The sequence below is a fragment of the Barbus barbus genome, assembly GCF_936440315.1.
Source record: "Barbus barbus genome assembly, chromosome: 2".
NCBI lineage: Eukaryota > Metazoa > Chordata > Actinopteri > Cypriniformes > Cyprinidae > Barbus > Barbus barbus.
In genome coordinates, this window is record NC_136730.1 from 3,920,001 (window position 1) to 3,935,131 (window position 15,131).

General features: G+C 37.2%; 1 protein-coding gene across 1 annotated transcript in view; it reads right to left on the minus strand.

Moving 5' to 3' along the window:
• Positions 1–15,131, minus strand: part of LOC306842655 (protein NDRG2-like) — a 42,566-nt gene that overhangs the window by 8,420 nt on the left and 19,015 nt on the right. The window contains exons 4-5 of the mRNA XM_079373622.1: positions 14,281–14,386; positions 2,830–2,950 (exon numbers count right to left, since the gene is read on the minus strand). Coding sequence (XP_079229748.1) covers positions 2,830–2,950; positions 14,281–14,386 — 227 coding nt within the window. The remainder of the gene's footprint in view (positions 1–2,829; positions 2,951–14,280; positions 14,387–15,131) is intronic.

Below are 15,131 nucleotides of genomic sequence, written 5' to 3' on the forward strand. Positions count from 1 at the left end.
ACTTCCCAATTAATCTGGTGGCATTTTCTTGAATATTGGTAGGCAAGATGGTTTTGTACCCTTCCAAATTCATTCTGCTACTGTCATCATACATTAAGTCATCAATAAAGTTGAGAGGGCCTGTTCCAGAGACAGCCATGCATGCCCATGCCATGACACCACCTCCACCATGCTTTACAGATGAGGCTGTATGCTTGGGATCTTTGCAGTTCCCTTTTTTTCCACATTTTTGCTTTCCCATCACTTAGATAAAGGTTCATCTTTGTCTCATCGGTCCATAAACACAGTTCCAAAACTCTTCTGGCTCACCTTTGTGCTTTTTTGCCAACTCTAATATTGCCTTTCTATTTTTGGTGCTGGTCAGAGGTTTGCATCTTGCTGTGTAGCATCTGTAATTCTGTGTCAAAGTCTCCTGAGGACAGTAGATTGTCAGAGCATCACCCCAGCTTTCTGGAAGTTGTTGCTGATTTTACAGACACGTCTTTTAGGGCTCATTTTCACAGCTTTTATGATTTGTCTGTCATCAACTACTGTTGTTTTCTCAGCCGATCAGGTCGTTGTTGGTTGCTGGTGTCTCTGGTGGTTTCCAAACTCTTGATTTCTCCATGCCCTTTGTTTTTGCTAGAGCTCTAACTGACTTCCTCTTCATTTATCATCCAAATTGCTTGCTTTTCTCTCAAAGTCAGCTCCCTCTTCTTCATCCTGGTTTGTGTGTGTCATCATCGAATGCAAGATTCAGAATACAGAAGTAATGGATATAACTGATACGACACATTCCCTGCTTTTAATATCTGAAGAATTAATGCAAGAGGACACAGTTGATCACATAGAAAGACCTGTGAAGCAACTGCTCCAATACTTATGATCACATCAGATAGAGGGATGAACTCTAAAAGTGCTGATCTTCTTTGAGGTGATCATAGTTTCAGAGGGGGACAAAGAGATTGGAGTTAAGAGCTCTTAAAGCCTGTGGAAAAAAAGCTGTTGAGCAATCTGACAGAGAGAGCTTTGATACTCCGGTACCTTCTACCTGATGGCAGGATCTGGAAGAGGTTGTGGGAGGGGTGGGTGGGGTCCTTCACAATGCTGGAGGCCTTGCTGGAGCATCGTGCAAGGAAAATGTCCAGGATGGAGGGGAGAGGGGCACCAATGATCTTTGCAGCAGTGTTCACTGTCCGTTGTAGGGTCTTGTGGTCAGCAGCACTGCAGTTCCCGTACCACACAGTGATGCAGGTGGTCAGCACACTCTCAATTTTGCCCCTGTAGAAAGTGGTGAGGATGGGTGGAGGGAGACTTGCCCTTTTCAGCCGAAGGAGAAAGTGGAGGCGCTGTTGTCCCTTCTTGTTGAGTGACATGACGTTGGTGGTCCAGGTGAGATCCTCTGTGATGTGTACCCCCAGGAATTTAGTGCTGCCGACTCTCTCCACGGTTGAGCCGTCGATGATCAGTGTGAAGTGGTCAGCAGAGTTTCTCCTGAAGTCCATCTCAACCTCTCATGTTTACCATGGTGTTGCATCTACTCTTCTTTTCAAAACAGTTTGAAGACGTCTGGGCATCGAGGTTATGAGTTTCAGGAGTTTTGGTGTTGGAATTTGGTCCCATTCTTGCCTGATACAGGTTTCCAGCTGCTGAAGAGTTTGTGGTCATTTAATGATGTGCCGAATGTTCTCTATAGGTGAAAGATCTGGACTGCAGACAGGCCAATTCAGCATCCGGACTCTTCTACAACGAAGCCATGCTGTTGTAATAGCTGCAATATGTGGTTTTGCATTGTCGTCTGGAGTGGAGCATATGTTGCTCTAAAACCTTTATATACCTTTAAGCTTTCATAGTGCCTTCTAAAACATGTAAGCTACCCATACCATATGCACTTATGCACCCCCATACCATCAGAGATGCTGGATTTTGAACTGAACGCCGATGACACACTGGAAGGTCTCCCTCCTCTTTAGTCCGGAGGACATGACATCCATGATTTCCAACAAGAATGTGAAATTTGCACTCATCTGATCATAGAACACTTTTCCACTCTGAAACAGTCCATTTTAAATTAGCCTTGCCACACAGGACACAACGGTGCTTCTGGACCATGTTTACATATTGCTTCCTTTTTGCATGATCGAGCTTTACTTGGCGTCTGCAGATGGCACAGCGGATTGTGTTTACCAGCAGTGGTTTCTGGAAGTGTTCCTGGGCCCATGTCAATTACAGAATCATGCCTATGAGTGATGCAGTGTTGTCTGAGGTCCAAAGACCACAGGCATCCAACAAAGGTCTTCGGCCTTGTCCCTTACGCACAGAGATTTCACCAGTTTCTCTGTATCTTTTGATGATGTTATGCACTGTAGATGATGAGATTTGCAAATCCTTTGCAATTTGACATTGAGGAACATTGTTAACAGTATTACACAATATTTTTAAGCACTCTTTCACAGATTGGAGAGCCTCTGCCCATCTTTAATTCTGAGAGACTCTGCCTCTCTAAGACATCCCTTTTATAGCTAATCATGTTACAGACCTGATGTCAATTAACTTAATTAGTTGCTAGATGTTCTCCCAGCTGAATATTTTCAACATTTCCTGCTTTTTCAGCCCTTTGTTGCCCTATGCCAACTTTTTTGAAACCTGTAGCAGGCATCAAATTTGAAATGAGCTCATTTAGTGGATAAAAGTGTAAAAATGTATCTGTTTAATCATTTGTTATGTTATCTGTGTTCTGTTGTGGATAAACAATTGGCTCATGTGATTTGAAAGTGTTTTAGTTTTCATTTTATTCAAATTTTAAAAAATGTTTCCGGAATTCGGCTTGTATATACAAACAGCACATACCCAGCAGGATAAATGGCTGCGCTGTCCTCTTGTCCCGGAGCGTCCACATGGACCACAGTGAAGTTCTTCACAATCTCCTGCATCTCCTCAAACTTAAACAAGGTGGAGAAGCAGCTCTTACCTGAGAGAGAAAAAAAAACAAAGCATCATTAAATTTAATGTGCCTTGTCCCGTGGTTTAGTCTCTTTCTAACCACCATGATCTTGAGGGGTGATAATTAGCAATCAGAACTATTTTTTTTTTAATTTAGGTCATTGTTAAGCTGGGATAAAACAAAGCATTTAAACACACACACACATCATGGCTTCTTGTTTACACTCATTCACTCAATTTTCATTCATCATATTTAAAATTACACAACAGACTCAAAGAGCTAAACATGGCTAATAATACAAACAGAAAGTTTCACTCTTTGCTATTTTCAAAAGAACTGATTTGCAAAAATATGTCTTATATCCCAATTCAGGAAAAAGACGTGTTTTATTTTCACATTTATTTAAAAAAAATAAACCTCTAGCTAATACAACAGTTGATGTCTTATGTGTTTATTTTGGTTCTCATGCACTTTGACTCTGTCTGGTTGGCTAAACACACTCATCAAGTGTGAAAAAAATGGACTGAGTGTGAAGAGCTCATCTTGTTAAGTGTGATGTGCATGACTGCTTTTAAACCACCTATATTATTATTAGATCCAGTAACATTCATATTGCAAGAAAGGCGTTAGTGGGGCATTTCCAAGAAACAGAACGTATTTTAACACCTACCTCATTTTAAACTGATAAATATCAGTCAAGTGAACGTCTTAGACACAACTTTCTGAACAGCTCGGACTGACTTTTAGACCAGCTCAAGAACAGCGCAAAGGGAAAGGTAAAGGTTTATTTATTTAATTTAAATGTATGTATTTCTTTATTTTGTAATTGTGGTATGTAACGTGTTAAGCATGTTTGTTGTAATAATAATCCTAGTGTTAAAATTAAGATGGTGTGTGAACTTGAGTAGAACTGACTTCATATTTCCACTGAAAATCACCAAAAAACCACCTGATTCAAAGACTTCAAACATGATGAAGAAACATTAAGATCATTCAGCAGTTGAGAATCAATCTAATGAATCACATTCAGATTTAGTCCAAATTAGCTCCGGGGCAACTCTATGTGATTAATTGAAATGATTTTAAATGGAATTTGTATCAATTTATAAATTAATTTAATGAAAATGAATGTGTGCCTTTTATTTGTTTGACACACATGCCTACGCACTTGCTTTTTTAAGTATTTAAAGTTCAAACTGTTTGCCTGCTTTTTTGGATAAGTTCTTTCACAGAGCGAAAATACTCACAGTACTTCGAACTTATAACAATCACAGACAAGAATAGGACAGTAAAACATGCTAAGCCATTAGTGTAATAGCTTTCCTTACAACCAATGGGTCAGTCAGTAGTTCATAATTGTGAAAATGCTGATGACTTTATAGAGAACACAACTCACTTGTGTTTGGTGTCTGTCTTACTAATTGTTTACTTTCTCAACCTGCTCTTTTTGCCTGTTTGTCTCAGGATGAGATCTGCGGTTCTTCTCTCGCTCCTTGTCTTTCTGGCTCTCAGCGATGGAGCGAATCTCCAGAACAATGACCGATATGCTGAGTTCAAGAAAAAACACATTCTTCCGACTGATTTTCCAACACAAGATGAAACTGCTTGGAGGGATCACCTAGTGAAAAATAGTCTCTGTGGTAGAACTACAGTACAGTCCTTTATTAAGGACACTGAAGAAAATATAAAACAAATATGCAATGGCGCTGGTAAAGAAATAAAGGATAACTATTACAAAAGTACAAATCTGTTCCAAGTGTACAATATTGAAAGCAGAAATGAAACATCACAGTTGTCATGGAATTGCATCATTGAAAAATGTCGTACAATCAAATGTAATGTCATTGTTGAATGTGAGGGCAAACTACCTGTGCACTATCATGATCATCACTTTGAAAAGAACAAACGTCCATATATTTGCTATTAAATACCATGATTTAATTTCATAACAGTGGGTGTGAAGGACTAAATGAGGGTTGAAATGTTGTTTTAACCATACATTAACGTTGTTGCTATGCCACTTTGAATAAAATCTGCCAAATGCATAAATGCATCTGTTCTTTTGTGAAATCACCTTTAAAAAAACAAGGTTTGATATACAAAGTTACTCTTTTAGACATTGTAGTCACACTTATAATGTCTGAAAGTCATTCCATTAGTGTCTCAAATGCTGCAGAATTGTTTCTCTTCACTTACGTCCCCTTTCTTCAATCATGTTTGAAGTCTCAGAGAAACTGAATCAGCTGGTGTTTTACTGATTTTTAGTGGATGCATGAAGTCATTTCTATAAAAACACATCACTTTGTGATGACCTATGATCAGAATCTCAAAGAAGCAAAAGTGCCATTAAAGACTGCTTAATTTGCACGAAACACATGTGGTCAACCCAATAAATATCAGTCCACTTTTTGAACTCCAGCTCTGACTTAACGATTCTTTGATTTGCAAAAACTCAATAACAGCACATCTGCATACGGTACAAATGTAGTTTAAAAGTTAAATATTAGATATTAAGCTTATTTTAAAAGTTTGAGTTATAAATTAGCTATGAATATTTTCTTAGTTATAAAACGCTAAGCTTGACCAGGTTTGATTAATCACATACTGCTCAGTGCAGAAAACGCTGACGTCAAACACACACATGGTTTGTATGAGAAGAAACCATAACGAAAAAACTTCACACATTGTATTCTTTCACAGCACAAAACACTGAAGAGGGAAGAGACTCGTCTAAACAATCGGTCTAATAAACAGGTAAACGGACACTAGATTTGTGTTGTGTTGTATTGATGTGCTCAGATATACTCATATATTTTATGATGCATGCTGTATTCATGTATGGTTAATTAATAATACAGATATCTACTCTATCATATTATATTGGAAAATGCCTGTTTTATGAGTATATTTAGATTTTACAAGGTCAGTCATAAACCGTACCACCATTTTAAACTTATTCACGTATTGTTATTTAGAGCTAAATTTGTACAATTTTCAACAAGACAGGGTGAGATTCATTTTGAAAAATGCTGTAAAAAATGCTCCTAAAATATGATTGAATTTGAATCATTTCCATAAAGCCCTGAGAGCAAAACACTATACGTACTAATGAAAAGTTATAAAGCTGTAAATATTGGTGAATCTCTTCAAAAACTGATTGTTACTAAGCAAACGACCTATAGCACTGTAAAAAATGGCTGTAAAATTACAGGGCATTTTCTACAGCAATGTACCGTTCTATGTAAATGCAGTTAAATACTGTAAATGATGATAAAATATTAACAGCAAGCTACTGTTCAATCTTAACGGTATAATACAGTATTTTTTTGATCTAGTCAGTTGTGACGTTGTTGCTTGAGCCTGCTCATAACTCATCTGAGCAAACCCACGACGCATCAACAGTCAAGAGGTGTGCACTCGTGCAGGTTTTAAATTACTGATCTACAATATTTTATTAACGAGAGAAAGAAGAATAAGAAGCAGAACTAAAGACGATTTTTGTGAGCTGCCAGCATCGAAATGGCCGGCGCACCAGCTTGCTTTACTATTCGCCAACTAAGGTAATTTGCATTTTCAAAGTCAGTTTTAGCCTGTGAAATTATTTACACACTGTTATTTCTTTTTATTGAATGAAGTTACCAATAACAGTTAATTTTTTTGTATTTTTAAAAAAAAATATATATATCCGGTAAACAAATCAGCTAACTAAGTTAGCAAGCTCGTTCATTTGAGTTTAACTTTTGTTTATTTTGCAAGCTAATCAAATGTCCGTGGTATATGCGATCATCCATTGAATTTTTTTTTGTAAACTCTATGTCATAGATTGGGCTTTATTTTACCATTTGTTGTGCGGTTTATTGAAATGTGCACTAAAGTTATGCTAACAGTTATAGTTATACCGTAATCATTTTATTATTTTGTCAGAGAGAACCTTAAAGATTGTCTGTATTTTGTTGTTACCGTGTGTAGGCTGATACAAGTATTTTGTAATGTTTCTGAATATTAACTATTGTTGTTGTCCGCATCAGTTGCTGTGACGAAGTCACAGTTGGAGGTTGGATGATCAGTATTGAAGCCAGCTACTGTCTTCAACTTACAAAACCAAAAGCTACAAAGACACTAGAGTTTGTTTAAAGGTAAATATTGTTAGATTTTTTTCCCCCTCTTCCCAACTTTGTTCAGAAATTGTTGTTCTTTCTTTTTACCTTCCACCCCACTACTCTGTTTCTTTATTTCTCTGAAACACAATATGACCCCAATTAATATTTACTTGCCATGCCTAACATCCCATATTTCTCTATTAGTACATTTTAGGCACTTCATTGGTGTGAACCATGAGAGGGAAACAAAGGCCAGCCAATTGATGGTGGTGTCGAAGAAGACAGGGCAAGGTTTTAAAAAATACCGTATGAACTTTGAGTGGGACAGTATTTAGTAAGGTGAATTCACATATTCTGCAACCAGAAGCCATAGCATGTTGTTGTGTTTAGTTCAGTCTCACTGGTGAAGTGGAAACAGTGTAATTAATAATGCTTTAATAAAAGCCTAATGTTTTAAAGCCATCTCTTGTCCGAGCATTTTGTATTCAAGTAATTTTGAGGTTTTATTTAATTTTAGAATGTAAATTTTAAATAATTGCCTTAGCAGTGTTAAAATGTTAATTTCACACATTCTACAGTACTTTAATACATTTTAAGTAATAAAGAGCTTATGAAATTACAGTTGGAATACTAAAATAACAGTGTAATGACAGTATTATACCGTAAAGCTTATATTTTCTACAGCACGGTACTGTATTATTTTTACAGTACTAAACTGTTATTGCAGATTACAGTAGGTACACTGTAAAATTACAGCATTATACTGGTGAATCTAGCTGCCAGTAGTTTATTGTAATTTAACAGTGAAATTTTTTACAGTGTACACATGCAAATGTTATTGTTGCATTTGGTCAAATAATTGGTGCCTCCAGCTTTATCATATGGTAGAAATTGTTAATTAGCTTGTTATATTTGTCACTATTTTAACTATCTTTGTATCTCTAAACGCCTGTTGCTCTCCTGTTTTCAGGATGAAAGCTGCGGTTTTCCTTTTGCTTCTTATCACGCTCAGCCATGGACTGAATAACGTCAGTTTCAGCAACGATCAACCGGAGATGTTTGCAGACATGATTTCTAACTGGGCACATCCCTGTCAGAGATCTCTGAATAACAACGCATATAATCAGTTTAAACGCAGACACATTCTCTTGCGTGAATTTAACACCAGACAGACAAGAGCTTGGGTAGATTATCTAACAACAATGAATCTTTGTGGCAGAAAACGTGTACAGTCCTTCCTCCGTAAAGATGACAACGATAGCATTATACGAATCTGTAATGGACGAGGCGTCAGACACAGAGAAAACTTGTGTATCAGTAAGAGAAGGTTCAGAGTGTACACTGTTGAAAGTGCTTTGAGAAATGATCAATGTGAAGTTCAGTTTCAGACTATGGACTCGTATGTGATTGTTGCTTGCGAGGTCATTGGAAACCGCTGTTTGCCTGTTCACTATGGGAGACAAACTGACACTGAACCATCCCGATTCGGTCAGACCTGCAGACCTCGCTAGAGGTCACACCAAGTACAACTTTTTAACCATCAATTAAAATGTCGCTATGCCACATGCATGTTTAAACTGGATTCCAGAAGCTTCTCAATAAAAGCTTTCTTTGCATAGCATAGTTAGGCTTGATGATCAAATGTGCAGCTTGAATGCAATGTAAGTCACTTTGAACCAGAGATATATTCTGCATATACTCGTATTATAAGTGCAAGAAAAACCATTACAATTAACTGGATGAAGATACACCCTCCAAAAAATGGCCCAGTGGATAGAAGAAAAATGTAATCTATTAATAGAATGGAATACAGGACTGCCCAACTCCAACTGAAACTGGACACTTTTATACAAACCTCACAATGTTGTATCCTTGTGTTTTCTTTCTACTCTTTTATAATTATTTTTATCATAATTTTTCTTTTTTCGTTGAGTCACTGCTGTTGTCAAGGAATGTTAAGTTCATTGTTTGTAATTTGCTTTAATGTGTAAAAAAAACTGTAAAAAATAAATAAATAAAAATCACGATACTCCCCTGTCGATTGATTACATTAAGAATTGCAAACATTTTATGTATTATAAGAGTTTTAAAATGTCTGAAAATGGTCTCAAATCATTTCTCTTAAATTTTAGCTTTTCTTCGTCATGTTTGAAGTTATGTTTTAGTGATTTTTAGTTCTCCTCAAGTCCATTCTGGGGACTGTTTGTAATGTCACTTAGTTTTTGTCTTGATTTTTCTTGATTACTATGTGAATTTCCCAAGGGCAGAATCTCAAAGCAGCAAAAATCACACTGCATTTTGATTACTGGCAAGAAACTTAAAAAAAAAAAAAAAAAGAAAACTAAGTATTTTCACACCTGCCTCTTTTCCAACCAATACATATCAGCCCAGTAAACATCTCAGATACTTTCTGATCTTCAGCTCAGACTCAACCAGACTTCTTCATTTGCACAAACTCAAGAACAACAAAAAGGTAAATCTACATAGAGTATAAATGTGGTTTAAAATGTAAATCTTACTGTTCATATAGGACAGTTATTGCATCTGCTTTGTTTAATGATCTCACATAAATATAGCATGTCAAGATATAATACAAGCTTTAGTTAAATACAGTTTAGTAATAAATTGTTTATCTTTAATTTGACTTAATCAGAATACAGATTTGAATCATGATATGTTACACTATCAGTCAAACGTCTGGGGTCAGTAATACATTTTCTGAAAAAAACAAGATGAATGATCAAATGATTTATATTTCAAACAAATGCTGTTCTTTTGCACTTTGTGTTCATCAAATAATACTGAAAAATAGAATGCATCACATTTTCAAAATAAATAAACATATATATATACATACATATATATATATATATAGATCACAGAAATAATAAAATTTTAAGATATAGTCATATAGAAAACAGCTGTTTTAAATTTTAATATTATTTCATTGTTTTACTGTATTTTTTATCAAATAAGTGCAACTTTGGTGAGCAGAAGAGACTTCAAAAATCTCCCTGACCCTAAACATTGAACAGTCGTGTACGTTACACTGCAGCAAATGCTGATATCAGTGCTGTTAAAACAGTTTTACACTTCTTTTTTTTTTTTTTACTTTGACAGCACAAAATATTCAACCACTACTGAGAGGAAAGACTGGCATACAAGGACTGCCGTGTTGTTCTTAGACACTAAACAGGTACAGTAAAACCATGACTTTGTTGCATATAATGAATTCAAATTCTGTCATATATTCTTTATATATATATATATATATATATATATATATATATATATATATATATATATATATATATATATATATATATATATGGATCATGTTTAGGCAGTGCTGGTAGAGATGTTAAAACGTTCGCTGGTGCTTTTTGCTATATTACAACATAAAATTGTTACAGCTTTGAATTTACAGAAGCAAATTTGAGACAGTGCCACCTACTTGCCAAAGTGAATAAATATATATAAAAAAACAAGGACAAAAATCATTTATAATTTTTTTAAAACTTAACCTTATCCTCATAATTTCTGAAATTTCAATGTCAATTTAATGCTATATTAAACTGAATCGTATAGGTCTACTGTTATATATATGTATATGTGTGTTTGTGTGTATATATACACACACACACAGGCTCAGGTAATGTTTTAAAAGCTATAAAGCTAGTCGTTCAAGTAATCGTTCCTCAAATCAAAATGCAAACAGATAAGGTTTAAGGGTGTTTAGATATTTGTATTGGAAAACAAGAGAAAAATAGAGAGGATATTGATTTGTATGCAGTGCATTGCATTTAAGACCTTTTAAGACCTTTTTAAGACTCACAAACACCATGCTTAAGAAGTTTAGTTGGTTTTAACTATGTCTGCTATCTGTCACCCTCTTGTTTTCAGGATGAGATCGGTGTTTCTCCTCATGCTTCTCGTCACTCTGGTGTTCAGCTCACAGACAAAACTAGAACAATCAGTAACCAGTTCTCAACTCCACAGGACCTCCAATCAACCACATCCACTGCTCTAACTCCCATCTTCTCCTTCTGTCCCCTCACCGAGGCAGAAGTATCCAAACTTCTCCTCTCCAGCCATCCTACAACATGTCCTCTTGACCCGATCCCCTCACATCTTCTCCAAACAATCTCTCCCACACTCTTACCGGCACTCACACACATTATCAACACATCTCTCCTCACAGGCATCTTCCCCACAGCATTCAAGCAGGCTCGGGTAACCCCACTGATCAAAAAACCTACATTAAATGCTTCTCTTTTAGATAACTACAGACCTGTCTCTCTCCTTCCATTCATAGGGAAAACACTCGAACGAGCTGTCTTCAACCAGCTCTCGCGGTTTCTTTCACAGTACAACAAGCTGGATGCTAAACAGTCAGGTTTCAGGAGTGGCCATTCAACAGAGACTGCGCTACTCTCAGTCGCTGAAGCCCTGCGAACTGCAAAGGCTGATTCCAAATCATCAGTCCTCATTCTGCTGGATCTTTCTGCTGCTTTTGACACTGTCAATCATCAGATTCTCCTGTCTACCCTCTCATCACTGGGCATCACTGGGATTCCACTTCGCTGGTTTGAATCCTATCTCACCGGTAGATCCTTCAGGGTGACCTGGGGAGGGGAGGTATCCAAACCACATCAACTGGTCACTGGAGTTCCTCAGGGATCGGTTCTTGGACCCCTCCTCTTCACATGGCTTCTCCTATCACTGCTACGCCGATGACACACAGCTCTATCTCTCTTTTCAACCACATGACCCAACGGTAGCTGCACGGATCTCAGGCTGCCTGGCGGACATCTCGGCATGGATGAAAGAACATCACCTACAGCTCAACCTGGCAAAGACGGAACTTCTGGTCTTCCCTGCCACTCCGACTCTACGGCATGACTTCACGATTCAGTTCGGCTCATCAATGATTACCCCATCAACTTCGGTCAGAAATCTTGGTGTAATCTTTGATGACCAGCTGACCTTCAAAGAGCACATTGCAAAGACTGCTCGTTCCTGCAGGTTTGCACTACACAACATCAGAAAGATCAGGCCATTTCTGACAGAGCATGCTGCGCAACTTCTTGTCCAGGCCCTGGTTGTTTCTAGACTGGACTACTGCAATGCTCTTCTGGCTGGACTGCCATCAAACACAATTAAACCTCTACAAATGATTCAGAATGCAGCGGCACGACTGATCTTCAACGAGCCCAAAAGAGCGCATGTTACACCTCTCTTCATCTCCTTGCACTGGCTGCCAGTGGCAGCTCGCATCCAGTTCAAGTCACTGATGCTTGCGTACAGATCTACCACAGGCTCTGCACCCTCCTACTTCCACTCACTATTACGAACCTACATCCCCTCCAGAAGTTTGAGATCTGCTAGTGAGCGACGCCTTGTTGTACCATCACAGAGAGGCTCAAAATCACTCTCCAGAACATTCTCGTTCACCATTCCTGGCTGGTGGAATAATCTTCCCACCCCTATCCGGAACGCCGGATCCCTGGCAACCTTCAAGCAACAACTGAAAACTCATCTCTTTCGGCAGTACTTGACTTCATCCTAAACTCAAAAAAAGAAAAAAAAAAAACTTTCCCTCTATCTTTCTCTCCACCTACTAGCTTGTACTTATTTGAACAATGACTGAGACTTGGTGTTACGAGCACTTCCTCTGTCTGACTGCCTCTTCAAAATGAATCGCTTCTTGTATTCCCCAATTGTAAGTCGCTTTGGATAAAAGCGTCTGCCAAATGACTAAATGTAAATGTAAATATAATGAAGTCATTTCCAGCCACAATCAGCCTGAGACGCTGTCTAACTGGCCAGCTCCCTGTCAGAGAATCTCATGTCTAAACGCATATGGCGTTTTCATTCACAAATACATTATCCAGCATCATTTCGACGTGACGGAGCCGCGCGCTTGGGCCGATTATCTCATGTGGAGCACAGCCGCACCACTCTTTCCTGCACAAAAATGACATCAATGTCATCGTACAAATCTGCCGAGGAGAAAGCCTCAGAGACGCACTGAACCTGTGTGTCAGCATGAGGAAGTTCAGAGTGTTTGTTGTGCAAAGCGTGATGAGAAACAGACGCTGTGGCGTTCAGCTTCAGATCGAACACACTCACGTGGTCGTCGCTTGCGAGTCCATTCATTTAATCCATTGTGTTCCTGTTCACTTCGAAGGAATAGCTTACACTGTACCGCATGGTCAGCCCTGCAGATAGGCAGCGATTCCTGAACAACTAGTTAGCTCTACTTCAGATCTGGAGGAGAGCAGCATTATCCGAAACAGATGCAGACATGCTTCACTTCTATTGCCTTCTACAGCTGCTTTTAGTCTTCTGAGGAAGTAGTTTTCACTGTTACACTTTTATTCTGCTTACTAAAACTGGTCTGTAATGAGATTAAAGTGTTACTGTATTATATTTTACATTTCAATACAAATTATACAAAGTCTTTATTACTTTTCAATGTTTTTGAAACAAGTGTGCTCACCAAGGCTGGGTTCATTTGATCAAAAATACAAGAAAAATAATATAATTGAATAATTTATTTCTGTGATGTGCATCTGTATTTTCAGCATCATTACTCCAGTCTTCAGCGTCACATGGTCTTCAGAAATCATTCTTATATACTGACTTACTCCTTAATTATTGCTGCCTAACATTAATATAACATAAATATAATAATATATTTAAAACACAAGTGATATAGTACCCTTCAAAAGTTTGGAAATATATATTTATTTATTTTTATTTTTTTAAATAAGGAATTAATACTTTTTTTTCCACAAGGATGCAATAAATTGACAAGTGACATTAAATGATAAAGTGACATTTCTAATGATACAAAATATTTCTGTAGCACAATATTTGCTTAAAGATTTTAAATAGTCACAGAAGGAACATTATATTTAGGGCATCAAAAAAAAAAAACTTATTTTAAAATGTCCATTGGTGAATCTGTCAGAATGAGAGAATCAGTTCAAAGGCATCTATTTTTATCAACTTTCTAGAAGGTTCCCTGAAATCTGTGTTTGCTGGTTGGAAGAAATTATGCCTTTTCTTGCTGTTTTTTAATTAGAATGTATTTGCAAGTGTAATTAAGAGAACAAAACATTTTTCAAGCTATTTTATATGCTGCTAAAACTCTTTTTATTTCATTTAAAAAGTGTTGATGTTTTCTTCTTTCAAAACCGTCTTATTGTCCGTCAGTGTGTGTGTGTGAGTGTGTGTGTGTGAGTGGCTTACTGTCCATTCCCACATCATGGAAGGTCAGTATGGCTGGTCTGCGCACATTTCCAGCGCCGTGAACCGTCACATGCAGCACGCCGTGAGGCGTCTCGACGCTGTGTTCCTGCACAAACACACAGAAAGAGGTGAACGTTCAGTTAAATCATGCTTATGCCTATAGAAATCAAGATAATGGAAAGTAAAAATGGGTAGATGACATGACAAGATCTAAACCTTGTTTAAATAACAAAACATGTCAACATTAACCTCTTAAGACCCTGCGGCCTCATATGAGGACATTATATTTGAGTGAATTTCTCTGAGACTGTACATGCCACAGTTTTAAGTCTGGATGTCCTGTACAGAGAACATTCAGGGCTTTTCAGAGATACCAAATTATTGGATGTTTCACCATCACCACTCCCTCTCCTTGGTCTTCAAAAATGTTTGAAATAATTTTAAATTGTGTCATAATTCAACATCTCAGGAAAATGTTATGGGGTTTCAAATCAAAATATGACTTTCTGTTATGAAACAGGACATGTTTTCATATATGGCCTCATATGAGCACACCAGGACTAAATTGATTATTACGTGATTATGATTATTACGGGTTTTGGGAGGCATATCAAATGAATTGGGAACGGAATTATATTTCAATATTATATGACATAGTATATATTATTATGAAAATCTGGTCAATTATTACTCCCATTATTACACTTCTTTATTCATGTTGCCCCAAAAACACATTCATATGCAAATTAGATTTTGTTTATAGATACATTGTATATAATGAGAAAACCCGTTTATGGCAATTTTACACATTTTGCAGAAAGAAAAAAAAGGTATATCGAATCATTCTGTTA